At 39.2% G+C, this 26,635-nt stretch overlaps 1 protein-coding gene across 3 annotated transcripts in view; it reads left to right on the plus strand.

The window, feature by feature from the left end:
* Positions 1–26,482, plus strand: part of ACBD5 (acyl-CoA binding domain containing 5) — a 31,013-nt gene extending 4,531 nt beyond the window's left edge. For 2 of the 3 annotated variants that reach the window (XM_075419586.1, XM_075419585.1), the window contains 10 exons: positions 2,520–2,631; positions 2,760–2,792; positions 13,142–13,279; positions 14,008–14,208; positions 14,909–15,015; positions 16,977–17,253; positions 18,579–18,778; positions 20,376–20,426; positions 20,721–20,830; positions 24,663–26,482. In XM_075419586.1, coding sequence (XP_075275701.1) covers positions 2,520–2,631; positions 2,760–2,792; positions 13,142–13,279; positions 14,008–14,208; positions 14,909–15,015; positions 16,977–17,253; positions 18,579–18,778; positions 20,376–20,426; positions 20,721–20,830; positions 24,663–24,675 — 1,242 coding nt within the window. In that variant the 3' untranslated portion in view covers positions 24,676–26,482. The remainder of the gene's footprint in view (positions 1–2,519; positions 2,632–2,759; positions 2,793–13,141; positions 13,280–14,007; positions 14,209–14,908; positions 15,016–16,976; positions 17,254–18,578; positions 18,779–20,375; positions 20,427–20,720; positions 20,831–24,662) is intronic. The other variant, XM_075419587.1, reaches the window with a different exon arrangement.
* Positions 26,483–26,635: the final 153 nt, after the last annotated feature.

Below are 26,635 nucleotides of genomic sequence, written 5' to 3' on the forward strand. Positions count from 1 at the left end.
AATATTTGTTCTAAAACAACCCTAGTAAGCCTCCTGTGAGGAAGTCTACTTACTTGACCCTAATGTAGCACAAATACTCTGCCTCTGTACAGATTACATGTAGATATTGGAGAGCAAATGACTGCTTGCATCGCTCAGCTTTGAAATTGGGCAATCTGTTTACCTTGCTTTGGTGCTGTTTCAACTCTCACATTTGAAATACGAGCTTCAGCTTTTCCAACCCAATTGATTCGACTTGAAATGTCAATGGAAGTGCATTTCACATGGATCTGCTGGGTTGTTCTATCAGCACATACTGCACTAATCCTTGTGGTGTTGCTGTGGGTATTCCGCTGTTGCTGCACAGGTATCCCTGTCGAAGGGGGCAGAAAACTCCTTGTATAATGGTATTGCAGACTGTGTTTAAGGGTGTATGATTGCCGTATTCCTCCCCTCCCCCTGAGGCATGTCCCTAGCATTTGTGTTTGGGCTATACATACATCAGAAGATACTTTTATTGTAAACTTGCTTGGTATTTTTTCCCTTTATTACGGTAGCCTGGAAAATTGCAGCTGTTGAGGAATGTGTCTGGGTGAGATTTTGAGGTGCTGGTGGGAGATGACCAAACAGGTCTTAGTGTTAGCTAAGATGAATCTGAGCTCAGGTGCGTTTTGTTTAAAGTTAGTTTATCTTCCAGGTAGCATTTCTGAAGTTTTACATTGCAACACTGTTTAAACTAATTTATTTGCGTTTCAGATAAATTGTTTTGTTATATACTAGAAATGGGTGATACCTTAGCATGAACAAGTGTTAACACTATATGGTGTTTCTAATTTAAAAGAAGAGTCTTCATATATGAATTGTCTGACATCCAAAGAAAACAGTAATTCAGGATACATAATAACTTATTTTGCACCTTCAAATGTTAAGATTGCTTATTATGCCTAGTGGCTATATAAGTAAGCAACTGATTTTGTTTGTGGAAGTACTTGCTCTTTTCTTGCTCCCCTAAAAGGTAGCAGTTACAAAACTCTTCCTGTAACAGAAGCTGTGCAGTAAGATTCTAAGAATTGCTCCAAGTTGCAGAGAGTATATTGAGGTCCGTTTAGAACGGATGAAGAGCAGTTATGTGCAGACGTCATAGAAATGCACATATGAAACAGTTTACAGTGCAGGCTATAGAAGGAAGTACATAGCAAATACTAGTGTTATTCTAGAATAGGTTTCTTGTTTCTCTCAATGCTACTGAAGTTGAAAAAAAAATTTAAAAAATCACAAAACTGTCCTGTCTCTGGCTTATATTCAGCCTCTGTATCTGAGCACTGAGCATTTCTCTCGAATGAATATGGAATGAGTTATATACACTAAATAGATCAGAGAAGTGGCAATGAAACTGCAGTTTGATAGGATTGTTGCCTCTTGGTATCCTTGATTGGTTTGCCAGTGTTGACTTGTTACCTGCTAGCCTGCCTGGAGCTCCTGCTTTGTGAAGAAATGCTGTAGCTTTTGCTTCTGCTGCTCAGTGATGTGCTTGATGCTTTTGAGCAGCATGTTCTGTGGCAACTTGTATGTCCATCTGTTGCTTTCTTGGTGCTCTTCTGGAGGGGCAGGTGTACAGTAGCTGTTAGTTTGCTTCTACCCAAGTCTTTTCCTATATCTACTGCCTCTTTTAAAAAATAATAATGAAAAAAGTAGAAGATGAAAGAGGAAAAAAGCTATCGGCAAAAAGCTTAGTTGGAAGAACTTAAACTAGGATAGGACAATAGTATCATATGCTCTTAAAATAGTATTCAGTTATTGAAACTCTTCTATTTAATCTGTTTTAAATTTAAGATTTTACGTTCCTATCAGATGGCAGGGTATCAAAGGTACTGGTTTTGTAACTTAAAATGAAGAAATTTTTATCTCAGCAAGAGCTCCAAATGATTTCGAGATCAGAACTCAGTTCTAGTTTGCTGTTCTTCCAAGTATGTCTCTGTACTGTCCCAGTTTTGCTGTATTCTGTCCATTTTTGTTGTTTGGGTTTAGATGGACCCAGTAGGGCACTTTTGATCAGCTCCTTATGTTTCTTTGAAGATAGCAGGGTTTGACAAATATGAAGAGTCCTCTAAGAAAAAAAGTCTTTCTGTTTCTTCTTCTCTATGGGAAGACGTGTATAAAATAAATAACATGAGATAACAGAAGCCTGTTGAGCTTTGAGTTGGTTTAGTTTGAAATTGCTGAAATAATGGATTCCAAGGTCATCTAATACTATGCTGAGGTTGTACTTGAGTGTTGGCAAATGCATTAGCTCTCCCACCTTCTCTTCATCTAAAAAAATTTAATACAGCTATTTAAGATTCTTGTTTGGTAAATTAGTTCTGTGTTGTTTTCCTTTAATGAAAAAAAAAAAGTTAAAAAATCAGAATAATGTGTTAAGTGACTTAGTGAAATGTTACTGAGTTTTACAATGACCAGCAGTTTCTAAAATCAGTTGAATCATTGAAATGAATCATTGAAATGCTGTTTCATAAGATGCTTCATATTTTGGACTTGTGCAGATTCTTGAGAGTATGCCAATGACGGACAAAGTTGAAGAATTGCTACAAGTAATAGGCCCGTTCTATGAAATAGTAGAAGATAAAAAGAACAGAGGATCTGACCTAACCTCAGGTTCGGAAAAATAACTTCCTTTATGCTACTGATCATGACAACTCCAGTTTTTTTGGGTCTTGTTTTCTGTACATGATTTTGAAGCTAAATGTTGCATCTTTCTGTTCATTCTCTTTACCGTGTGGCAGTTCGAATGGAGAAAGTCTCTAAGTATTTGGAAGGTAGGAATAATAAATTATGTGTAAGTCCATCTTTTCCATTGTTTTGGTGCTGTAGTAACTTCCTGCTAATGCTTGTGACTTCTGGGCTTGCCACCTTACTAGGCTGGATTTTGTTTTGTTTTGCGTTCGAGATACAAACCAAAGTTAGACCCAGGAAGCTGCACACTTTGTCCTTGTCTACAGGCTTTTCGAGCTGATGAAGGAAGCCTCTTCCCAAAAAAAGGAGAGTATTTAAAATAAACGAACAACTCCCCCAGCCAAATCTGATTTCTGCCTTTCCATTAATAAAAGGAACAACTAATGTGTATTGCTACATCCTGATAGAGCTGTGGAAACTGCAGCAGAGCTGGTAATCCAGCTCTGTCATCTGATCTAAAATTTTAAAAATCCGCAATGAAAACCCATGCTTTTTTTATCATGGTTTCTCTGATACATACAGAACACAAGATGGGTTTGTGAAGCTTCCAAGTTAAGTTTTCTGAGGCTCAAGTTCACGAAGGGAATGTCTATTTAAACATTTTAAATCTCTGACAAGTGGCAAACCTAGTGGTGTCATAGTGTGATGATTTTTATTTAGCAATACCATTGTGAGAATGTTTTGATAATAACAGTTATGAAGTTACAGGTAATGTGTTCATAACCTTGTAATATAAGGCTTACAGTAGTTTAAATGTGGCTTAAAATTACAGTTTAAAATGCAGCAGGGCAAAACATGAAACAGTTTTTAAACAACAAACTGTTGCACAAATCGGTTGGTTTAATGTGTTTAAGGAGTCAGCTGGTTAAGTTTCCTTTTTCCCCCTACCTTAAAGTAACATAGTTTTGATTTTGGTTTTGGTATCAAGTCTCAGAGAAACAGAAAAAGTTTTTAATTGTTTTTGAGGAAAGGTGATAGTAGAAGTTTTAAAATGGCCATTTTGAAAGCTGTGTGACTTTTTTGTCAACTAAAATTGTGTGTGCTTTATGTCTGGCATTTAATGAGCTTGCCAGACAGTTGGATTGACGGGCAAGATTGTAAGAGTATCAGTAGATTCAGGTCAGTGATCTGGGTAATAAGGATTTACTTGGACTTGGTGTCTATGGCACAGTGCCCAATGCCACTTCTTAGAAAAGTGGCTTATGTAAGCAAACAGAGAACCATGGAAGTTAAACCATACCTGTTTCAATCAACAGATCTAGCATACTTGTTTTTTAAAGAGGCAGTTTAAACATTAGCAGTGTAAGTAAAACAGAATAGCAAATTTAGCTTTATGTTTTTCTGTCAGCGTTGCAATAAATCTGGTGATATGGAGTCATTCATACAGTTTAAAGCTGCAACATGTAATTATGCCACAATGAATTAAGACAATTTTCACGAAGTGTGTTGTATGATATAACTTTGCTGTTGCATTTAAGACTTTGAAACCCTTTCTTTAGTGCTCTTACCACTTCTCTGATTAAAAGTGATGCTGGAAGGAATTATAATTGTTCACAGTACAGGTCTCGAAATATTTCACAGAAATACGGAAGCATGAGTACCTTCAGTCTGCCAGTTACACGCTGAATAGAACCAGTCTGTCCTAGCTTGCATTCAAGATGGTGTAGACACTGGTGACAATACTGTTAAAAATTGGCAGATGGTTATGTTTTGATTGTGTTGGTTCCTCCAGTCCTGTTTCCTCCCCTGCCCCCAAGCCCCCACTCTCTGTAGCTTCTGTTGTGGAAGGTGTTTTTTCATGGGCAGGCAGTTGGTATGTTCTGGAAACTGGAGCCCTGCTCTTGAGTCTTTTACTTCGTATGGTACTCCTCCCATCTTCTGGCCCATTCTGTTTTGAGTTTGCCTTGCATTCTTCTTCCATCAGATTTTAATCTGTATGAAGATAATTATCTAATTGTTTAAGAACTGCATGCCACTTCCTCACAATCAGTAGTATTCTTGAATTAGTCGAGATTTCTACTCCTGGTGGCGTCACTGAAAATGTTGAATACAAACCATTGAAATACTGTCTTCCTGAATCAGTAGAGCTTGTGGCTTTCCTTAATAAAGAACACTGAAGCCTGACATGCCAGCATTAAAATGACTTGTAATGTCTACTAGACAACTAGGACAAACTTGCTGGATCCATGGGTTACAAATATCCAGACATGGATGCATTGGTAAAGAAAGGAAAATAGAGAATTCTGTCCAGTAGGCTGAGCAATCTAAGTAGTGTTTTGAAAGCTTGTCTTGGCAGTTGTGTGAGAAGCTTAGATGGTCTTGAAAGCTCAGTCAGTAGTCTGTTTCTGACAAGTATAAAGAACTTCTCTACAGAGAAAATTATTGACAAATTATTTTCAGGTGCATAAATTATTAGACCTCAAAGAAGAAAGTGGGCTCTTAGCTGTCATAGCACTGCAGAAGAGGATAGGTCACTGTTGCAATGTTACAGAAGGACCTTTCTGTTTGCAGCTGCTGGAAAAGTAGAGGGAGGATTGTCAGGTAAGGGGGGGTGTTCTTTAGAAGAGCTACCTTTTAACTGTTTGCACTTGCTAATAAATGCACAAGAAATCTGATGTCCAAGTCAATGCTAAAAAGACAAAAAAGCTTCAAAATACCATTGCTCAGTGAATTTGAAATTTTGAGAACGGGCGTTTAAGCTTTCTTGTTATGTTACCCCTGGAGAAGCTAAAGGTGGGCTGGAATTGGCACCCTACTGAGCTGATACTGAGTGAAAAATGTCAAGAGTTTTGGAGCCAACTTATCCTTCTGAATGATTCCTTGAGAATGTTTGTGGATGTTTTCTTTTTTCTGAATGTGAATAAATCCAACAGGGGGCAAGAAAATCCCTACCTGACAGGCCCACACTAAGTTATCTCAACAACTACGCAAAGTACCTGGAAATTGTTCACAAGTTCTTCAGTAGAATTTCCCTGTATACTCTTCCTGCTTTGTGACAAGGCATTTAATCTGTTTTAAAATGCTGCTAAATAAAGACGACCCTTTGCCTTTATGCTGTGTAGTAGTACTGTCTGTAAGCCTTTGTGAAGACCAAATGTTGCCTCCAGTAATGACAAGTTATGCACTGCAGAGGCTGTGGAAAGTTTCGGCATTGTAGTTCTCCTAAACTTTGGCATCCTAATGGTTGTTTCTCTCCTGAGAACTTTGCTCCCAGCTGTATTGCACCAGAGGAATCCCTACTGAAGCAAGGTGACTCATGCTGCTGCGTGCACTGGCTTTGGGCAGTGCTGATGGCAGCATAGCGCGCTTGCGGTAGGAGCCCATGCAGGGCACTGCTTCAGTAGTGCCTGGGTGAGTGGCAGAAGTTGGCCTGGCTCACAGGCAGATACGGCTGTTTAGCAATTTGCTCCATGTCTTCCTGCACTGGATATGAGAGCTAGGTTTAAAAGATGATACTCACCGAGGTCTATGTGCTTTTAGAACAAGCAAATACATGTAAATACTTGTATTTCGAAGGCAGTAGTTAGTGCAGAACATAGGTAAGCTTGGAGGGGAGGATTGCATTTGGAAAAAAGTGAGTCTGTTCTTAATTATTACTTTCCAGGTAGAAACACTTAGTCTTACTCTTAAAATACAATGTATTTTTCCAGCTGTGCTTCTGTAGACTGCATATGATTAGTTTCCCTTTTCAAATAGTTTTATTTTCTGAAAGAGCTTCTCATATTATTTTCAACATATTCTCTTTGTAGTGGAGCATTTGGTGGCATGCTCTTCCTGCTTGTGTGTGGGCCTCTTCTGTGAAGCACCCTCCTTTTGCTTCATAAGCTCAATTTTTCAGTTCTGTTTGACTTCAAATATACTTGCTAAACTGATTTCCTTCCTTCTGCTTCCTCTTTTCCTCACTAGGATTTTTAAGGAATTCAATGGCTGTGAATCTTCTTAATGCTTTGTAAGAAGGCAAAAAAGAGCTAAAATCCCTGTTAGTGAGAAATTGCTGTGCTTTAGTAGGATATGTTGAATGGGTGGCAGTACCACAGCTAGGAGGTACATGAAGGCAGGACAAGCACGGGGCAGGACGAGCTGGTGGGTGGGTGAAAGAGATTTTTAAAATTCTGTCCTTCAAACTTTCTTCTCTTCTGTTTTCCAATGATAAGCTAACAGCTGTAATCAAGGTTACAGATCATATTCAGGGAGGCTAATGTGAAACTTACTATACAAATATTTTCATTAATAGCTTACCTGCAGAAGTGTCTAGAACATACTCTGCAGTATTTGCTGCGGGATGGGATTATTATAGGATTAAGGGCTGGGCCAGCAAGTGCCAAAGTCGGTGAAGAGTCTCAATGAGATGTGGATCATACGACAACAACATAGAACTTGTTGTGTCTCAGCAAGCAGTGGCTTGTCCTGTTGCAATATATACCTGCTTCAGGCTTTGCAGTTAAAATCTAGGCCTGCTTTGTGATTCGACTTCAAACTGATAGTTTTATGCCAGTGTTGTCTAACAATGTTGGAAATTAGGGCAGAACATCAGTATAGCTCAAGCCTGAGGATATCAACAGCTCCTCTCTCATACAGAGTGGTAGAGAATGTATCACCACCGGGTGAGCAGCAGAGTATCCAAATGTGAAAATGTAAGAATAAAAATTGTTTCTTTCAAAGTAGAGGGAGCTAAGAGAAGCTTTCTTCCATGAAAAGCAAAGCCTGTCCGTATTCTGTTTCATGCTGGATTGAGTCAACAATAACAGGTTTTTGTGCATAATTGGTCGTTGGACCTGGATTTTTTTTCTCCAGCCAGACAACAGTTTCCCACAAAAGGGAAGAGAAGTTGTCAAAAGCTCTTCAGGCTTTGAGAATCTGGCAGATGTAAGACCACCAATGTTTTATAACAAATGGGTACATTTTAGAGGTCTCACTTGTAGTTAAGATCTTGTGATGAGAGTACTGAAATCCACATTTCTCACAGCTCTGTTCTACAAAGACAAGCATCAAAGAAGTAGTAGGCAGAGCTATACGAGGCTGGGGAAGAATGTAGGTAGCTGTATCTTGATTTCTCCGAGAAAAGTGCCCAGTGGGCATGGGTTGGTGTGTCATGCATAACTATGTTATAGCAAAAATAATTTAATCATAGCCTCTAAGATGTATGGAAAAGCTCTCTATGTGATCTGTGAGGCTGTGTTTACTATGGGCATTGTAAAAGGCTGTTTAGCTGGTAGGCTTGGAGTACGTGGCAGGAGAATATAATCTTAATGCTATTTTGTGTGTTTTTCTCTTGTGCAGGGCAAAACAATTTTTGATTCAGGCTACGATACTGTAGACCAGAGTTTCTGGACTACAGGTGGTTCAGCAATATCATTTTCTGTTTCTTTCAGGCATAAGTCAGTTTTCTTTATGGGCTTCTGTGTTCACTATGTTCATGTTTTGTTTCACAAAATTCAAGTGCAGTGCTCCTCTCTGCTTGGCACACAAAGTAAAAGTGCCAAATGTTGACTGTATCTCTTCCACGCAGAAGAGAGAGCTTAGCAAGTCCTGCTCATTCTCCCAGAGGGAAGTAGTACCACACGTGGGGACATCCTGGACCCTGGAATGATCTTGCTGTTCTTGCAAGTTACTGTAAATGTCTGAGAAGCAGCTATTCTTCGCGTTCATTCTCGCACGTGATCGTTGGCTAAGGTGTTGACAGTAAGTTGGCAAAGCCTGGAGCCATTGGCCTCGCTGCACATGCACGGTGTAACTGAGCTTTGTGTGCTTGGTGGCCCTGTACTCTGGATGGCCGGTGGCCTTCGTGGAACTTCTGCCAGTGCTGGGAATGCTTGTGGGGTAGCTGCTCTTCTCCATGGGCTGCTCTCTGTCAGGAAATCCCAAGCAGGTTGTCTCTACTGGCAGAAGGCTCAGGGGTGACAGGGAGGAGGGAAATGTATCTCAGTCAACCTAAAAACTCTTGTAAACTTATTTATATGGAAAGTATTCTGAAAATTCAAGGAAACGTATACTGATGATATCTATGGAGTTTCTCACCTCCATCCTTATTGAAAAGTGGAGAAGTCCAGGATAAATCGTCAGTAATTCTAAATACCATACTTGCAAGTTAATGCAAACATCTAAGAAGCTGCTATTGCCCGTGTTCGTTCTTATCCACAGACTATTGTTTTGATGTTTATAAATGGTAAATAAAGACATGGATATTGTTGATTAAATTGTTTTTTTTGAAATACAGTGGCATCTCTTTGAGTGTAACAGCTTGAAAAGCACGTGAGCAGAGCGAGGAATGCTGAAAAAACAAGGCTGTAGTCTTGTAGTCTTTTGGAGTAAATTAAAAGAAAAACATGAGGAATGGCTTCTTTTTCTCTGTTATGGTAAAGTTTAGGAAGACTAAATGACAAAAAAGGAAAACTGATAGAAGAAGATCTGGCTGACACTATCTGTATGCTTAGGGACTACATTTTTCAGAGAGCTTACACTTAATGCACTTAAAAGTGAGAAAACAGTGGTAGTTAAAGTAAGAAATTTTATATTTTTCTGTCTCTATTTTTGACAGACCTTTCTAAAATATCTTTGTGATGGCAGCTTGTTTGACTGCTGTAGAACAGATGTTACAGAGCAGGCTGGGTCCCTTGAAGTTTTTCTTGTAGTGTGCTATATTAAAAAGAATGGAAGGAAATGAGAGTATAAAACTGTTGTTCTTCTAGCTGAAGAGCTTATTGCTCGCAGATACTTGCATATACCCCTCCTTTCTCATTGCCATCACTCCTTGCAGCGAACTCTTTTGCAGAGTTGGAATACATCAGTTTCAAAGAGGAGGTGGCGATTTGTGCAACTGAGTGCATTGGAAATGGCAGAACGTTGTTGCATAAACTTGGAATTGAAGCAGGGAGTGTACCTGGATCAGTAACAAGCATGAAACATCAGGTTATGATGGCAAGAAAAGAATTCTAGTTATCTGATTATCAAAACAATTTTGTACAGCATATAGGCCTCTCCGACTTAAAAATTTTGAAAGAGCTTGAGTCTACTTAAATGTAGGAGTGTAAAGAGATCCCTACATAAAGTGATCTAAGCATAGGTCATGGAAGTAATCTTTTAGTGGATAAGATTTTGCTGCTATTGAGCAGGTAGTAAAGTTGTGGTATTTTACAAAAGCACATAATTTTTATTAAATGATGAGGGCATACACAGCTAGTTAAACATTTTATGATGTGTTTCACCTCCTATTGTAGACTGTTTCCTGATCACTGGTATTTGCAAATAATGAAAGAGGCTGTAGGGCTTGTGTGAGGATACTGTGTTGTGCTGAGCCAACCATCAGTACAGCTCCAGCAGTGCATGTTAATTTTGAATGAGAATTATGTGCCTGTTCAGAAAACCAAACATCCTAGGCACTTGAGAAAAACCTGCTAGGCTAGGTTTTCTTTGTAAAATGACCCTCGAGCTGGGGCAGATCCACAGAGGCATTTAAGCTCCTAACTCCCATCTCAATAACAAAAATTGGCTTGAAGTATGTGGGGAGGTAGAAATCAAACACATATTTTTGAGAAACTTGGCCCTGTTATACAGGTCATTGAGAATAATTGTAGTGCAGCTTTTAAGGAAATACTGAGTTGCGCTTAGGAAATCTCTTAATAGAGTTGACAAAGAAAATAAACATCTGCTGAAAGCTTGTAGGGAGGCTGTGTGTCAGTTCTTCACATCCTTTGCATCTCACCATTTTCTTTTGTTAATCCTTCTTGCTTCTGTTTGCATATTGTTATTGTTACATAGTTCTTACAATATAGCATTAAAAAAAAAATCCAGGCTTTTACAGTAGACTGTAACTCCTTGTACAGCTATAGAGCAATACAGCTTTCATTTAGAAAACTCTGTCACAAATCTCACAGTTTGGTAGTGTAGGCAGTGAGATGAAAATAATAAACCAGAAGGGATTCTGTAGTATCTAAATCAGTGCAACAGAAAAAGCTGCAAACATTTTGCCTGCAGTTGAAGTGGGTAAGCAGAAAGAATAAAGGCGTGAGGGGTGGGTGGGTGAGAGGGATTAGCACAAAGCAAGTAAGATTTTAAAGCTTGCTTGACTCTTATCATTCATATTAAAAGATAGTTCCTCAGAAAGTAGCCATTAGTCTACCACCAGGCACTGCAGAAGTCACTACTAGTTGGCTCTGTTTAGTCTTTAACCCTGTTACCCCAGTATTAGTCATCATTGCTGATTTCTTAGCAGGTACTCAGTAACAAGGAGGATGACACCAAACCCTGGCTTTACCATGTACTAAAAGCATTTGAGGAGGGACCTGGTGAGGATAGCAGTGTAAGGGTTCTGAGGAACAGTACACAATTAAGTGTGTTATTTCACATGGCCAAATCTCAGTACAATGCTGTGTTCTTCAGAGTCGGCATCAAAGAAATGCTTCTTTAGGAGAACTGTTCCTAAGAATGAGTTTGTGGAAGAAATATGATCCTGATGGATTTCAGTTATTTAAGTGTCCCATGGCATGATACAATAAATCTATTACTGTTCATACTTTCAGTTCCATTTCTTTATTTAAATATACGTGAAGTGTCACTTGGAAGTTTCCCCAAATGAATAATGTCCTTACTGAAATCAAGTGAACAGAGAACATGCTTGAATATTCGAAGATGTTCCCTTCAAAAAGCAAAAAAGTAAATCTTAAGAAAAAAAGCTTATGGTATAGCTGGAGCTTTTTATGATGTCTTTGATAGGGTGAGGAGGTTGAGAGTTTTAATTCACCTTTCTTCACAGCTAAATGTTCTTCTAGTCTTGTCTTTTCTATTCACTCCCACGACGGAGTAGGACACATGGATGACTGTGCCCCCACCCGTTTTTGTTTCAAGGGAAGGTTGCTGCCTGCCTTACCATGCCAAGGGAGCTGTGTTTGTGCTTAACGATCATGCTGTGAGGACTTTGCTGCTACCTTATCCTCCTCACACTGTTGCTTCTCAGAAGAAAACATCTCGAGAATTGGGTTGTACAATAAATGAAACATGCTTACAAGAAATACACTGTGAAACTGTTGGGGTTTTTCTTTTGTGAAACAAATTTCCTTACAGATAAGAAGTGTTCTTCAGTGAGGAGAGGATGAGCACATGATTGCTTATATTCTTGTAGTCTACAAGACGGACAATAGCTTTTCCAGCTCTACTTTTACAATGAAGAAGCGAGTTTTTTAATCTTCAGATAAAAGTTGGATTAAATCAATCCAAAACAGTGATGCAGGATGCCCAACCTCACCTTGCAGTAAAACTAAGGTGAACAGGGTATTTAACATATTCATTATTTCTATACAAGAAGTTATTTTGCCTTTTTTTTTAATTGTTTTTTTTATTTTTAGAGCACTATGGGTAAGCTTTGAAACTGGAGGAATGCGAGAAGGTGCTTCACTACAAGATTAAAGCAGAAAACCTATAGCTCTAAATTACCATGCAGCAGAGAAAGTAGTGGAGCTGGTTTGGGAACTTCAGTATAATTGGATATTATTTTGCTGTTTAATGTTAAGCCTACATGTAAGAATTAATCTTTCAAGGTTCTGACAAGGGAATGTAGAAATTATGCAAATTGCGTCCTGTGGTGGCAATTAAAACAGGCAGACTTCAGCCTTGGCGTCAACATGTGCAAGTGTCTTGCAGAAACTGTCCCCTCTTTGTACCTTAATCACTCTGTCCCAGCATAGGAGGCTTGAATGATTATCAGGATGTATTTAACCATATCTTTTTTACAGGAGGTTGTAGAATTGTCCGTTAAATTTTCCATATGTTTTAAGAATCTTGCAATTCTTTGTACTGTCAGGGTAAATTGTTTATGATCCTTGGAGTGATCAAAGATGTGGAGAACAAGGATTTAGCAGTTACTTCATTATCTTTTTAACTGAAATCAGAGAATTTATTTCCGTATGCCCTTTACCAGAAGAAGAACTGTATAAACGTGCATCTTCTGTTTTGCGTCTGCTTAAACCACTGCGGGGGAAGATGTGTGGGATATTGTATTTACCTTCTTATGTGAGAATCATTGAATGTTTTAAAATTTGCCTGTGAGTTGAGAGCAGTTTTGAAGCCTTTCATCCCAAACGGGAACTTCCATAGAAATGCTGACTTCGGGGTTTAAAAGAACCTGGCTATACTGGTTCTAGATAAACTATTGCTGCAGCTACGCCATAAATATGAGTAATAGTCTTGGTCTGAGACTCGGTAGTGCAAGTGGCCTGCTGTCTTTTTCCAGTAGTCAGGCACTCTGTGGTGAGCCACAAAAGACAAACATTAAACCAATTAAGGGAGAGCTTACAGAAATATAGCTGGTATTATTTGGTACATCTTCTAACATGGAAATACTTTTGCAGAACTACAACCAATAGTTGGAGGGAGGGGAGGGCGCTGTGTTTGTTTCTTTTAAAATACATCTTGTTTTCATCTTTGAATTTTTTCGTAGACCTCAGTAAAGTCATGAATTCCGCTCCAAATATGAAGGCTGTGAATGGAAAAGCTGAAAGTAGTGATAGTGGAGCAGAATCAGAAGAAGAAGGGCTTCATGAAGAGGAAGAAAAAGAACTGCAGCTAAATGGAAAGGGTATGTTTTCTGCACTTGGACCATTGTCTCTTCCAATGTTAACCACCTAAGTGGAAGAAAATCCCAAAGGATCATGAATGCTGCACTTCTTCAGGAGAATTAGATGCAAATACATGTGGAAGCATGTCTGAAAAATGGCAGTGTCTCAAACTGGGTTGTAAGATTCAGAACTAGTACAAATTTGTGAGCTATGGCATACAATTTTTTACTTGGTTAGAAAGTTCTGTCAGGAGGTTACCTGAAGGTCTATACCCTGTATTATTTTGGTTTTTGTTGCCAATGCTATTTGGAAGAGCTGTGAATGGCTACATGGCCTGTAACAGTAGAATTGAAAATCACTATTTTCTTCAGAGAAGATAAACCAGAACTTTCAGTGAGGTTTGTTTAGGAGGTCCATAAAGAGTTTTGATTACGTATTTAGATTTCCGTACAGGTTTTTTTTCTTCCAAGGACATCAGGATTATTTTTTAGTTTATCAGAGACACCTACTTTGGATTTGCTTACTTATGTTTTAAATATCATCTGCTCTTTATGCAAATTAAATTTTATATTTACACTTTTTACAAGAACAGAACAATCCATGTGAATGTGAATCTAGGATTATTTATATATTTTGTTCTGCAGATAGATATACATAGGGTCCGTTAGAAAGTTAACTGCTTAAAGAAATGTGTTTTCAGCTATTGGGTGTAGCTTTCTATTTGCAAGATTTTCTTGTTCTTTTACAGACTATCAGAATGTGAAACCAGAATCAGCAGCTGCTGAGGATTTGGAAAGTATTGTTATTAATGGCTGTTATGAGGACAGCTTTATCCCAGAGATGCAGAATGGCGTCCAGACCAAATCTGCCCTGAATGGCTTGAACCCAGAAGAAGAAATAAAGAAAACGGAGCCAAGTCTAGAAATAGCTAATAACAGTGCTGACCAAGGTATTGTCTTTGCAAGACAGTGTCTTCATTTGCACATTTTTTGTGGAAAATACGTGTTTTCTTGACAGCTTAGTTCTGGGATTCACAGACTAGCAATGGTGTCTTTTAGTTGTAGGAACTTGAAGAAAGAATACTCCAAAAAAAAAAAATTAATACCAATTTAAAATAAGGCTTCCTTTTAGGATCTCCTAAAGAGAGAGACGTGAACTCAGAGAGGCCTAAAACCACAGAAACACCTTTTTTTTCTTTGTAAATCATTATACTACCTGTGCAAATACTGTTTGCCTTTGAAAGCTATTTTGTAATGAAATGAAAATCATTAATATCTTATTTGTCATTTTCAAAGACTGAACATATTATGAAGGCCAGTTTGTTAAGACTGATGTCTAAATATGTAATTTTAAAACTGACGGATAACTTTAGGCAAAACTGCTTTATACTGAGCTTAGGAAGGAGAGTGGAATGAACAAGATAAAATTCTCAACTTATAATGCAGAAATGCCAACATGAGGTATAGTTTTCCCATTAGTAAAAGTTTTATGTCATTCCTGTATTAATGTAACCTCTTTATTAAAAATCTAACTTTAGGGACAGTTGTAGATAAAAGGGTCATGAGTTGAAGCTCACCCAGACATTTTAACTCTTTGCCACGGTTGGCTCACATTTATAAAGCACGTGTGCATATCTCCTTTCAATATAGGTGCAAATGAAGAGAGTACTGAAGAGGTCTCAGCAGCTCAGCACTTAACCAGTGATTCAGACAGTGAAGTTTATTGTGACTCTATGGAGCAACTTGGACTAGAAGAGGTAGGGGCTTAGTGTTCCTAGATGTATTTTGAAACTGGCATGCTTATTTTTAAATAGGTTGCTGTCTACCAGGTGAACCTGGACATGCAGAGGTGAATGAAGTAACTCATGCGTACTTTTCTCCTGTTTGGGCTGTCGGTTTTTGTTCTTTTTATTGTCAGTCTTTTACAAGTTGGTTACGAGTGATCTAAAAGCCTTGAAATTTTTGCCCTCAGAGGATTTATGTGAGTGGAAGGTATCAAAAACAACAGTACAAAGAAACTAAAGGCCATGTCCACAAATGAATTTAGGGTCTCGTAACTTACGTAGGGACCAGAATCCAGCTACCTCTAAGAAGCAGAGAGTGAGCTTTCTGCGTGCTCTTTTTCTGTTCTGATGGATGCTGCATTTTGTTTCTTGGAATAAATAAAGAGTAAGCCTTTGCAGGTGGCCTGTATGCCAGTGCCTGAAAGTGGCCTAGGTCTAAAGAAGTGGGAGATGACACTGATATCTGGGTTCTCTTGTACTCTCTTCAGCCGTAGTGTCCATCTCTGACTTTCATAGAAAATGTGGGCACCAACTGTGCTGCCATAGTTTTGACTGAATTTGTGTTCAGGCTCATTGTATTAACTGTAGTCTAAGTTGACTTACTGGCTTGGACCTCCTTCAGAGGTCCAGTTTAAGTGTGGACTTTGTAGATTGTACTCTAACACCTGGTATCCTCATTCTGGGGAGGAATATGTGAGTGATGCATGGGATCAGGAGGACCAGTAAGCACTCTAATATTGCATCATTCTTTCATCTAGGTCTTTCTTGAGGATCTAGGGAATTCGTTTTAGCAAATCAAAATTTTACCCAGTAATGAAGCATGTTGGGAAAGGTGATTTGGTAGAAGTGCTGCAAACTCTTTTATCTAGGTGATTTCCCAATCATCTTGTGTATCGTTTGAGCTTGTTTGAGATTCTTTAATTGAAGTGGGTGGATAATTTGTCAGAATTTCCCAACCTGCATGAGAAGAGTTCTAGTTTTGAACCAAATAACAAATGTTCAGGTAAATAAATATACAACTAGAACTACAGATGGATCAATTCGAACTAGAAGAGGTTCATTTGGGGAATTAAATACAGCTTTTTATTGGAAAAGATTTACCAAACACAGTGTCCTTCAGTTCTGATGGTACAGGTTTATGAACTGCTATTTGACAAATGGATTTTGGCAGCAGTTTCCATTTCTTTGCCCCTCCTTTTGGTTATTTTAGCTTTTTCATGGGGTTATTTTTTAGCTAGCTGTGGTCCCCAGTCTGCTTCAGCATATAGTTGTGCAAGCACTTGTCCTTGCACTGAACAAAGGGTTGCTTGAACCGCCTTAAGGCAGCCCTGTTGCAGAACATGCAATTGTGACCTGATCAACGCTATGTCGTCCATTTTTAATACCTTCCTACGGTACCACCAATTTAAAGTGAGAAGCTGGTAGAGTACTATGCCTTTCTTTTGTTTGGTGGGAGGTACGGGGTGCAGCCAAGCTTTTTTGAACAGGCTGATAATAAGCAACGTGGTCTCTTTGCCGTGAGTGTAAACGCTGCCTACACAAGGTTGCACGTGACTTTCGACAGTGTGGCTCACAAATCTAAGACGGGATACCACTTCACTGTCTAGGAAGCAAAGCCAATTTTAGAAGGGAAAACTGAACATTTTCAGACCTTAATCTTCTATTTTAGTGAGTATTACTGTATGTTGAAAATGTCTAAAGTAATTCCAAGCAGTATCGCTTTTTCGACAATATTTGCCTCAAATGCCTTTTCAATCTGAAAAGGAGATTTAGACAATAGTAAGCACAGGAAAATAACTGCTCCTGTTAAAAGAAAGACTTAACTCTGGGCAAACTATTCGCTTAAAATGGAAGTAGAGATGCTGCTGCTTGATTTTTATTGATTAAGTGTCATATTTTACAGAATTTAATTACTTGCTAATGTTAATTTGTAGCCCTTGGAGATCATCACATCAGCTAAAGGATCTTTAAAGCATTCATCCCATTTCTTGGATGTAGATCACAGTCTTCTGTTAGAAAATACGGATGTTCCAAGGCACGCTTGCATGACTTCCGGGAGACTCCAACCTGGAAATACTGTAGAGGGAGCAGCTCAAGAACAAGGCGAAGTCAAGTGTGGAGGAGAAGATGGCAAAGCCAGTAATGGGGGCCCTCACAAGGAGAAAAAGAGTGGAGAAAAAGCGGATTTCTACAGTGTCAGAAGAGGGAGAGGTACTGTGCATGCTGCTTTTGTAAGTTACTGGTGCCTGAGAAGCACTTGTCAACATTGTCCAGTAAGATAGCCATGCTATATAGTGCTTCTGTCTTTCACAATAAAAATAGATAACAAGATCCTAATTACAGTGGGTAGCAATCAGCTTTGTCTTCGGAGTATTTATTTCATTCATAGCAAGTATTACAAAAGAGTTTTCTTGCGCTGTGAAGATCTTATATAAACATACTGACTTCTGTTTTGGCTTACCTGAAACTCCAGCTGCTGTTTATGGCACCTGTCTTTTTAGAAATGTAATCTTCAAAACCTGTCTATGCATGAGAAGAGTTTCTTTACAAGTTACGTATTTATTTTTAAATGCATATGCATTTATACCTTGATGGTGTCTTATTTGAAACCATGGAACATCTTGGAAAGGTATCAGTGACGCATTGTTTTCTATATAATTGGAGTGTTAGCCACACCTTTGAGTACTTCTGATAATATCTTACGATTCTTAAAACTTAATGGTACTTAATCACATAATAGTCCAGATGGTCAATTTATGTTGGACCTACTCTTTTTAATTCTGTAATATTTCTAATACTGTCACCTAGGAGCAGCACCATATTCCAGTGGTATGATCTGTAAAGTCAAGGATAAAGTTTATTTTTCTTGTACTAAAAAAGAAAAAAAGGCCAGAAAGTATTTTTATTTATATATAGCATGCCTTTTTGTGTGGCACCTATATGAAATCAGATGCAAAAATCAAAAAGAAAATCCAAATACAGCATTTATTTTGAGAACTATTATGAAGAACATATTATAGTTTAACCATCTCCCCTTCTCTCTTTTGTTGTTTTATTTATGTTTGCTACTTGGAGGCGGAAGCATGGTAGGCTAGCTGTATGTAGTTTAAAGGGGTATTGTAGGTTTCAAACAATTATCTTTTCTCACCACTCTATTCCAGTGTTCTTTGTTTTCCAGCTGGAGACTGGGCCAAACTTAAAACAAACCTACCTTTGATAATAAGACAGATCTTACTTTCTTTTCGCTAGGGCAGAACTTACTGCTGAACTTGACTGGATGTGAATTAATAATTTTGTGCTAGATGTTTATGCAGTTCTAGGACCTGGAATGGTAACTGTCACACTGAGGCTGTAGGGAAACATCTCAAATGATGTTGCAGTAACCTCCCAGTGCTTCTGAACTGTCTGAGTACAGCCTATGATTAGGAGTACCACACTCGGTTCAGGAGGGAGAAAACTGAACTGTTAAACATTTTCCGTAGAGTTGGTAGCCCATTCTGTGTTTTATGGATCTATTTTTTTCTCCCTCAACATAGGGCATAGACTTCAGCCTCTAGGAGATGGTTCACAAGGTGGACAGATGGGTAGTGGAGGGGACGGAGAGCGCTGGGGATCAGACAGAGGACCCAGGGGTAGCCTCAACGAACAGATTGCGGTGGTGCTGATGCGGTTGCAAGAAGACATGCAGAACGTCCTTCAGAGGTTGCATATGCTGGAGGCGGTTACAGCATCACAGGTATTATTCAGTGAAGTTATTTGCTTACTTTTTATTGAACTTCCTTGGATATTTTTATGCTTTTTCAGATTAAAATGTCAGACAATATTTTCTTAAACTGTAAAGACATTTCAGTTATATTCTGTAGTTTATTCAAACTTAAAATTTCTTAGTGGTACGTACTGCCAGGAACACAGTTCAGGGCTTTTGTATATGTGAGCAAAACCATGTGTTTTGACCTAGAAATTAACCATATATTGTTTTACTGATTTTTTGATCAGACTAATCTTAGCCATAGTTACTGATACACATTACACAGTTGCTATGTGGAGATTCCATAGTTAATGTTAGTAATACATGATCCCAGATAATTTCTTCATCGGCAGATCTCAAAGCATTTTCAAAGGAAGTGAGAAATTTTCTTAATCTTCCAGACTGGTAAATGTTTGCAGGCAGAACTTCTGATTCAATTTTTCAGTTAACAGAAGACTGATTCTTCATAGTATTCTTTCCCCACTAAGTAATCCAGCTGTCTTGGAATTTCACATCATGTATACAAGATAGGCAAAAGAAGTCTGAAGCAAGTATAGATATTTATTGATGTAGTGTTTCTTTTTCCTTCTATTTCAAAGGAAATACTGTGTATTTGGGAGAATAAAATATGCTGTGAATATAGTTGAACTAGCAGCCTAAAAATGTTTGGTTTTGTTTGACTTGCTAATGTATTTTGATCTACCTGAGAATTAGAGATCTGTACGAGCAGTATCCTATGGGATGCACGTACTCCAAATCTAAGGCAACCAGGGAAAAGGATTTATTAAAACCATCATTTCTCTCTGAAACAGCTATTCAAGAACCTGATGTTTGGATACAGATTGATTTTCTTTATTTGCCTGAGCAATATATGAAGAAATAGTAAAAGATACTCCCCCTGAAGTTCATGCTATGCTTGCCACCCTTACCTAAAGAGAAACAGAAGCTTCTGTTTCACACTTTACATAAATTAAGAAAGACCTAAAAAACCGACTGCTTTATTTTTGTGGAAGTACCACAACAGCATACGGGAAAAGTCTTGAAAAGTTTATGGCACTTCACATTTTCGGGATTGCCTGGCAGATTTGGCACAGAGTATTCTCTTTCCTTTATGCTGCGGATGCGCTCTGAGCTATAGCTACTGGCGTGTCTAAAACAGGGCTTTTTTGCCTTTGTGTAGACTAGTGCTGAAATACATCATCATGCAGAGTAAGCTGCTGGCATTTCTACTCTGGGTTGCAACTGCTGGTACTGGACCAGAGTTGAGGAAGTTGCGATGACAAGTTGGGCAGGAGGGCCTTGAAAAACTGTAAAGAGGTCCAGTAAGTGACACTGATTCATTTTTTAACACACAAAGATGTGATAAAAATGCTGTAAAGAGTAATGGAAACATGAGAGGTAAGCTGGAAACTGAGGTGGTGGAAGGGGGATTGCGTGAGGGTGGTTCTGTTCCTTAAACTGTCATATATACAGATTGCAAAGGCTTCACAAGACGAAAAACTTCATATTCTCATTTTGTGAAGCAGAAAAATTTTAATTGCCATTCCCTTTTTTTACACTTACCAGCCTTTGTTTGTATTTAAAGGCAAAATCTGCAACACTACAGTCAAATTCTGAGCCTTCCGCCTCTGTCAAGGTAAAATATTGGGGTTTCTATTTGTAAAAAGCAGTGTGAATGGTGAAAAAAGATGAGATGAATATTTTATATCCAGCTCTTAGTATGTGCTTTTCATACTGTCTGTCCCTTGACTAGGAGATAAAAAATAATCTGTGTCTGAAGAAATTATTTGATAGCTTAATCTTTTTTTCTGGTCTTACTAGTATTTTCTACTTTGATACTGTAGCATTTGAAGTGTTTTGAGAAGTATACGTGTGGTATTCAATATGTGCGCACAGATTGCTGACTGGAATTTTTTTCTGTTTTCCTTAGAAACCATCATGGTGGCCCTTTGACATTTCTCCTGGTATTTTAGCTTTTGCTATTGTATGGCCATTTGTTGCTCAGTGGTTGGTACACGTGTATCTTCAAAGAAAGCGAAGGTAAAGATGTGCATTCAATGGGGCATATATGCGGTATTTCATCTGTTTAAAGCAGTACAGAGTATATCATGTTACTTAGGACATAAAATACTGCCTTCATGCATCAGAAGAATGCAAGGGTGTGCTCTCAATAAGGCTTTGACAGTGTATCTGAAACGTCAGGTCAGTATCAAAATGGGGAGCTTGATAATCATTGCTCTGATAAATCCTGTTTCCTTGAGTTCTTTGTTTCAAGACATGTCTTGCTTCATGTTCCATTGTATCTATCAGTGATCCATCGCTCTGAAGAGAACAGGCTAAAGCAGATTATACAGTAGAGTCCTTGGTATGGTTATGACAGGAAGGTGCAGGTTTCAGTCCCAAAAGCTCAAGCCAAATGTGCAACAAGAAGCTAGCAGGAGTGCCTTCCATTAGTTGGGAATTATAGGAAGAGGCATAGAGTTTTCTTTGCCTTGAAAGTTGCTCAGCATAAGAAAGTATTGGTTAATTTGACTTTATATGTGGTATGCTTTATATACGGCAATTTAGGTTAAATCCATGAAGCGTGATGCAGAATAAATAATTCAGTGTTGAAGTGATACAAGTGGTTAAGGCTGGAAAGCTTGGAGGTGTCCCCACGATGTGCTTTGACCCTCTCACTCCCAGTGTCTTCCTGAGCCATTTTTACTGCTTCTAGACTCTCTAGTCCCCTTGTGTCATGAGAAATTTTTTCCCTATCAAATCCTTTGCAGGGTCCCATCTGTCAACTATTTCTTATTTAACATTCACTAGCACCTTACTACGATATTCTTGTAATGTCGATGTTGTCTTCCTTTAGCTGAAGGACAGTTGCACTGTCATTTCACCTTCTCTCAACTCTAAGCAAAAGAAGATTAAGTGAATGTTCTGTAGTTGCTGTCTACTTACTTCAGCCACACACCTGACTTTGTTAGCTTAGTATGCTCTTACCTTTTAAGATTTCTCATCTCTGTCAGTCTGCAGAGAGTCTGTGTATGTGTCGATCTTACTAGAATTATCTTAAATTGTTCTAGCTTTTTAATGTTTGACAGTTTTCATGGTGTAGTTTTCTCTTTTACAGTAAATCACAGAAATGCGGAATGGTTGAGGTTGGAAGGCATCTCTGGAGGTCAGCTGGTCCAACCCCCCTGCTCAAGCAGGGATGCTTAGAGCTGGTTGTCCAGGACCATGTCCAGACGGCTTTTGAATATCTCCAAGGAGGGAGACTCCACAACCTCCCTGGGTAGCCTGTGCCAGTGCTCATCTCTCCTCATGGGATAGATGCTCCAGCCCCTTAATCACCTTCGTGGCCCTTTGCTGGACTCTCTCCAGCATGTCCATGTCTCTTTTGTACCCAGAGCTGGATATAGCATTCCAGTTGTGGGCTCTCCAGTGCTGTGGGGAAGGATCACCTCCCTTGACCTGTTGGGAGGGATAATGCAGCCCACGATACCATTGGTCGCCTTTTCTGCAAGGGCCTGCTGCTGTCTCATAGTCAACTTGGTGTCCACCAGGACCCCCGGGTCCTTTTCTGCGAAGGTGCTTCCTAGCTGGGCAGGCCCCAGCATGTAGTGGTGGCTGGGGTTGTTCCTCCCCAGGTAATGGACTTTGTGCTTCCCCTTGTTGTACTTCATGAGGTTCCCGTCAGCCGATTTCTCCACCCTGCTGAGGTCCTTCTGGGTGGCAGCACCACCCCCCGGCATATCAGGCATTCCTCGCAGTTTTGTGTACTCTGCCCCATCGTCCAGTTTGTTAACAAAGATGTTAAACAGGACCAGACCCAGTACTGGCCCCTGGCACACACCACTAACTACTGGCCTCCAGCTAGAGTTCTTGTCGCTGGTGGCCACCCTCTGGGCCCAGCCCGTGATGCTGGAAACAGCGCAGTGCCCAGGAAGGCTTTCACCCTGGCAGGAAGTTCCCCTGTCTCTCAGCTGCCATTAGAAGCAGTGGGGTTACCTGCACTCTCTGATGTAACCAGAGATGTCACTACTAGGGCTTTTAGGCAGTTATACCCATTTTCCTTTCTGCACTGGTAAATGGAGATTTCCATTTCATCAGCAAGGAGAAAATTTTTTAAAATCAATATGATTTTTTGAGATCTTAGTGTGAAGCATCCTATGAGCTTCAGTGTTGTTTAGCTAATAGTTCTCAAATGGCCATGTTCTCTCTCTGAACACAGTGCTGTTCTTGTAAACCTTTTTGCATCATCTGTTCTGACCTCTGTAGCGCCCTCAATCAATGCACGGGTTCAGTCAGAAATCAGTTTCTAGAAAAGCACCCTCTCCAGCAATTTTTCTAATATATTGTTCTAATGATTCAGACCTTAAATGAATAAACAAACGGTACATTATTTTTAATTTGGGTTTGTTTAGCTTCAGCTTTCATCCATTGGATTTTGCTAGATCTTTATCTGCTGGAGAAAGAGCCCGTGATGTGTTTCCATGGGTACTTCATTGCTATCACTGGGTCATCTCTTTAATCTCTTGCTTAAACAAAACAGATGGAGCAACTGGAATCTCATTTTAAAGTTGTTTTCCAGTCTTGGGATGATCCTGGTGGCTCTTTTCCAAATGCTCTACAGTTTATCAACGTTCCTTTTGAGTTCTGGACACCAGGATTGTACCACAGTCTACTAACGGTAATACCAGTCAGTGTATCTGTGAGACACAGAGACAGCGTAGCCGCACGTAGTCGTTGTTTTGTTCGCTCATGGGTGGTTTGTATTAAGATGAGATGAACTTCAAGAATAGAAACAGCTAAATAAATTTCTGTGTTCTTTAGTTTTCCTCTTTGTGTCTGAAGAAATCTACCCATAGCCAGAATTTAAGGGCTATCTGCTTCTGCATCACCTTTCTATCCGGAGTTCCATCTCCTTCAGCAGTGAGTAGGAAGTTGATCGAGTACGCTCAAAGAGAAAATGGAATTGCAAAACAAGAGTCCTTCTCTGTTGTCCCATTGCCAGTTTCAGCTCGTGCTCCAAGGTGTGTAAGCCTTTACGCAGCAGCTGTACACAGAGCATACATTGACCGCATCTGTGTACTTTCGGTTTTAAAGTACATGAACTGTCCTGGAGCAGAAAGCAGGAGTCTGTGCTACCGTGTGAGGTTTTCTCATTGTGAAGCTGTGGAGCTGTGACTCCTCAACTCTTTTGCACAGCAGAGCAAATTCCACGGAACCAGTGGCAGAGGGAAGGCCACCCCTGGCCCACAGCTTAGTGTTCAGCCTGTGTCCTTGGGAAGGGGCAGCTCAGCTCACTCTTCGCACCCTGCTGCGTGGCATTCTGGCTTATTTGGGTCATCTTCTGAGCCTCTCAACCTCTCTGAAGGTTGAACTTGAACACTGAAAATCTGGGTACTCCTGTGGAGCCTTTACTGAAGAAAGCTTGAAAACCTGAATCCTAAGGGCTCTAAAACCAGATGACAGACAGAGATATGTTTTTAATAATAATTGACAGTTGTTTAGATTCAGCTCACGATTTTAGAACATTCTGATTGCACGTTTTCTGGAGTCACTGGAAACCCAGCTCCGAAGTGTTGCTCTGCTGTGAGCCAACAAACCACTGACTGATGTGGTCAGGGACCGTTCGGAGGAATTTCACCTGCAGTTCAGAATTCTTAGTGATATTTTCTACTCCCCAGTGCCAGTTCTGTAAACTTGCTGATTGTTTTGTAACTTAAAAGGGCAAACTTTCAGGTATCTTGAAGCAGTGTTGTATTTTAATGGATTGGAAATCATTCACATGTAGCCTTAATCAATTTGTTTATTTAGACAAATGAAAAATCATCTCTTATGTGAAGTTACATTCAACTAATGTATTTGGTTCCTCTTCTAGGAAACTGAACTGAGAATTCATGACTCTGCTTAAAGACTGCTAGGAGATGGCAGCCCTGGAAAGTGAAGGACTTCTGAATTCTCGTAGAATCTCAGGATCTGGGATGATGTTCCTTCTGTTATAGTAATATTTTGTACTACCTTTGAGCTAAACATTTAAGGACTAACATTACTGAAACTTGGAACGATTCACGGCTCCTAGGTTACAAGTAAAATAAATCTAATAATTCCATCTTCAAAACCATATGAACATTAATTGTTTTGGAGCGTGCTTGTGGATGGACCTTCAGTAATTGCTGGTTTTGCTGATGTCAGATGATGAAGAGAATATCGTCTTTGTAAAAGAATAAGAGAAAAACGTGTAAAACTGTCATGTTAATATAGAAATAATTTTACAGTCACAACATCCCTGACTGTTTTTCCATAGGATTACATATTATCAGATGAAAGCACTAATAAAGTATGAATTTGATACATTGTAAGCTGCTGGAAAAACACAATATAGCTCTGAGGAATTCAACTGGTTATTTTTGCTGCTAAACCAGCATAGGGCAAATTTCCTTGTAAATTGGTTAGAAATGAAGTTGAATCCTTCGCTCATCCCTTAAGATTGTGAAGATTTGGGAATGGATTTGTGTCTTGCAAGTCAGAGCCATTAATAACAGAGGGACTGGCAAATACAGGTTTGGAAATAGTGTGTGGTACAAGGGATCCATCTAAAGAGGCTGCACCTTAAATTTTTAACTTAGATAATTGTATTCTTGTTGACAACAGCTTGTTTTAACCAAAATATGTAGTGCAGGCACAAAACGCTTTAAAATGAGATGAGATGAGATGGAAGCTAGCTCTGTGAGTACGTCTCTAAGATTTTAAAAAGCTCAGTGCACTGTAAGTTTTCTGTTGTCAGTTTATGTCAAATTAAATTAAGATTTACTCTGACCTCTGTCTGTGGAGTTTTCGCAGCACACATTAGGAACAATATCAGTTCTGGTTTTTCCTTCTCTCATATCCTTCTACTTCCTTTGAAAACAAAACTTCTAAGCTAATTTTGGTGCTGATTTTTTTTTCCTCACAGAGTATTTATTAACCAATATACAGATGGAGTTACAAGCTTGTGAAGTTTGCTTGATTAAAGCATGCTTTACCCTTAATTTTGAAATAAATTAATATACCATCTGGACTACATACTACAACTAGTTCTTGAGCAGTTATTTTCTGTCCTTCCTGAAAAGGTTTTATAATTTGGAAAAGATTTTTCATACAAGCTATACTGTATAAAAACATAATCACAGAATTTAATGTTTGTTTTACCAGAGCAATTTTAATCTTTTTAGTTAAGCGTAGGGTTCTTTTAAGAGTTACTTTTCCCCTCTTCTGATTTTCTTATTGTAAAGCTGAATTAAAAAATAAAATGATGAGACCCTCTTCAAAGGCCACCGTAACGCTCAGATGGTTTTGTGTGCCAGCAGTGAGCTGAACACGCAGGGTTGAACAAAGGTGCTGCTGGCAGGGGACTTCTGTTGTGACCCGAAGCTGTGGTGCCTGTAGCTTGAAGTTGCTGGACCGACTGACAGCATAAAATGATAGAAACGGTTGTATAGGGAGAATACTCTTGACAGTCACTTGAAAACAGAGCCATCTCCTACAGCAGCGTGTCTTTGGACAGGAGGGAGCAGCCAGGCCGGCCTCCTCCCCCAGCTGTAACCCTGTTGGGTGTACGGGCATTCTCCAAGGTACGTAACTGTTAACTGCCCACTGATGTAAATGTAGGCGTGTGCCACCCTTGTTATTTATTCATCTTTCAATAAATCCATCCCTTAATATTTTGTATTTTATCTTGAACTTTCTTAGTGTTTTGTAACTGCTGTACAGTGGAGGCTTTGGCTGTAGAGAAGAGCCTGCTGGCTCCATTACCAAGCAGCAGTCTCAGTCTTAAAGTTGTGACATGAAACATCATCGCTTTTGTCACCATTT

The sequence above is a fragment of the Opisthocomus hoazin genome, chromosome 4 (genome assembly GCF_030867145.1).
Source record: "Opisthocomus hoazin isolate bOpiHoa1 chromosome 4, bOpiHoa1.hap1, whole genome shotgun sequence".
In the NCBI taxonomy this organism is placed as follows: Eukaryota; Metazoa; Chordata; class Aves; order Opisthocomiformes; family Opisthocomidae; genus Opisthocomus; species Opisthocomus hoazin.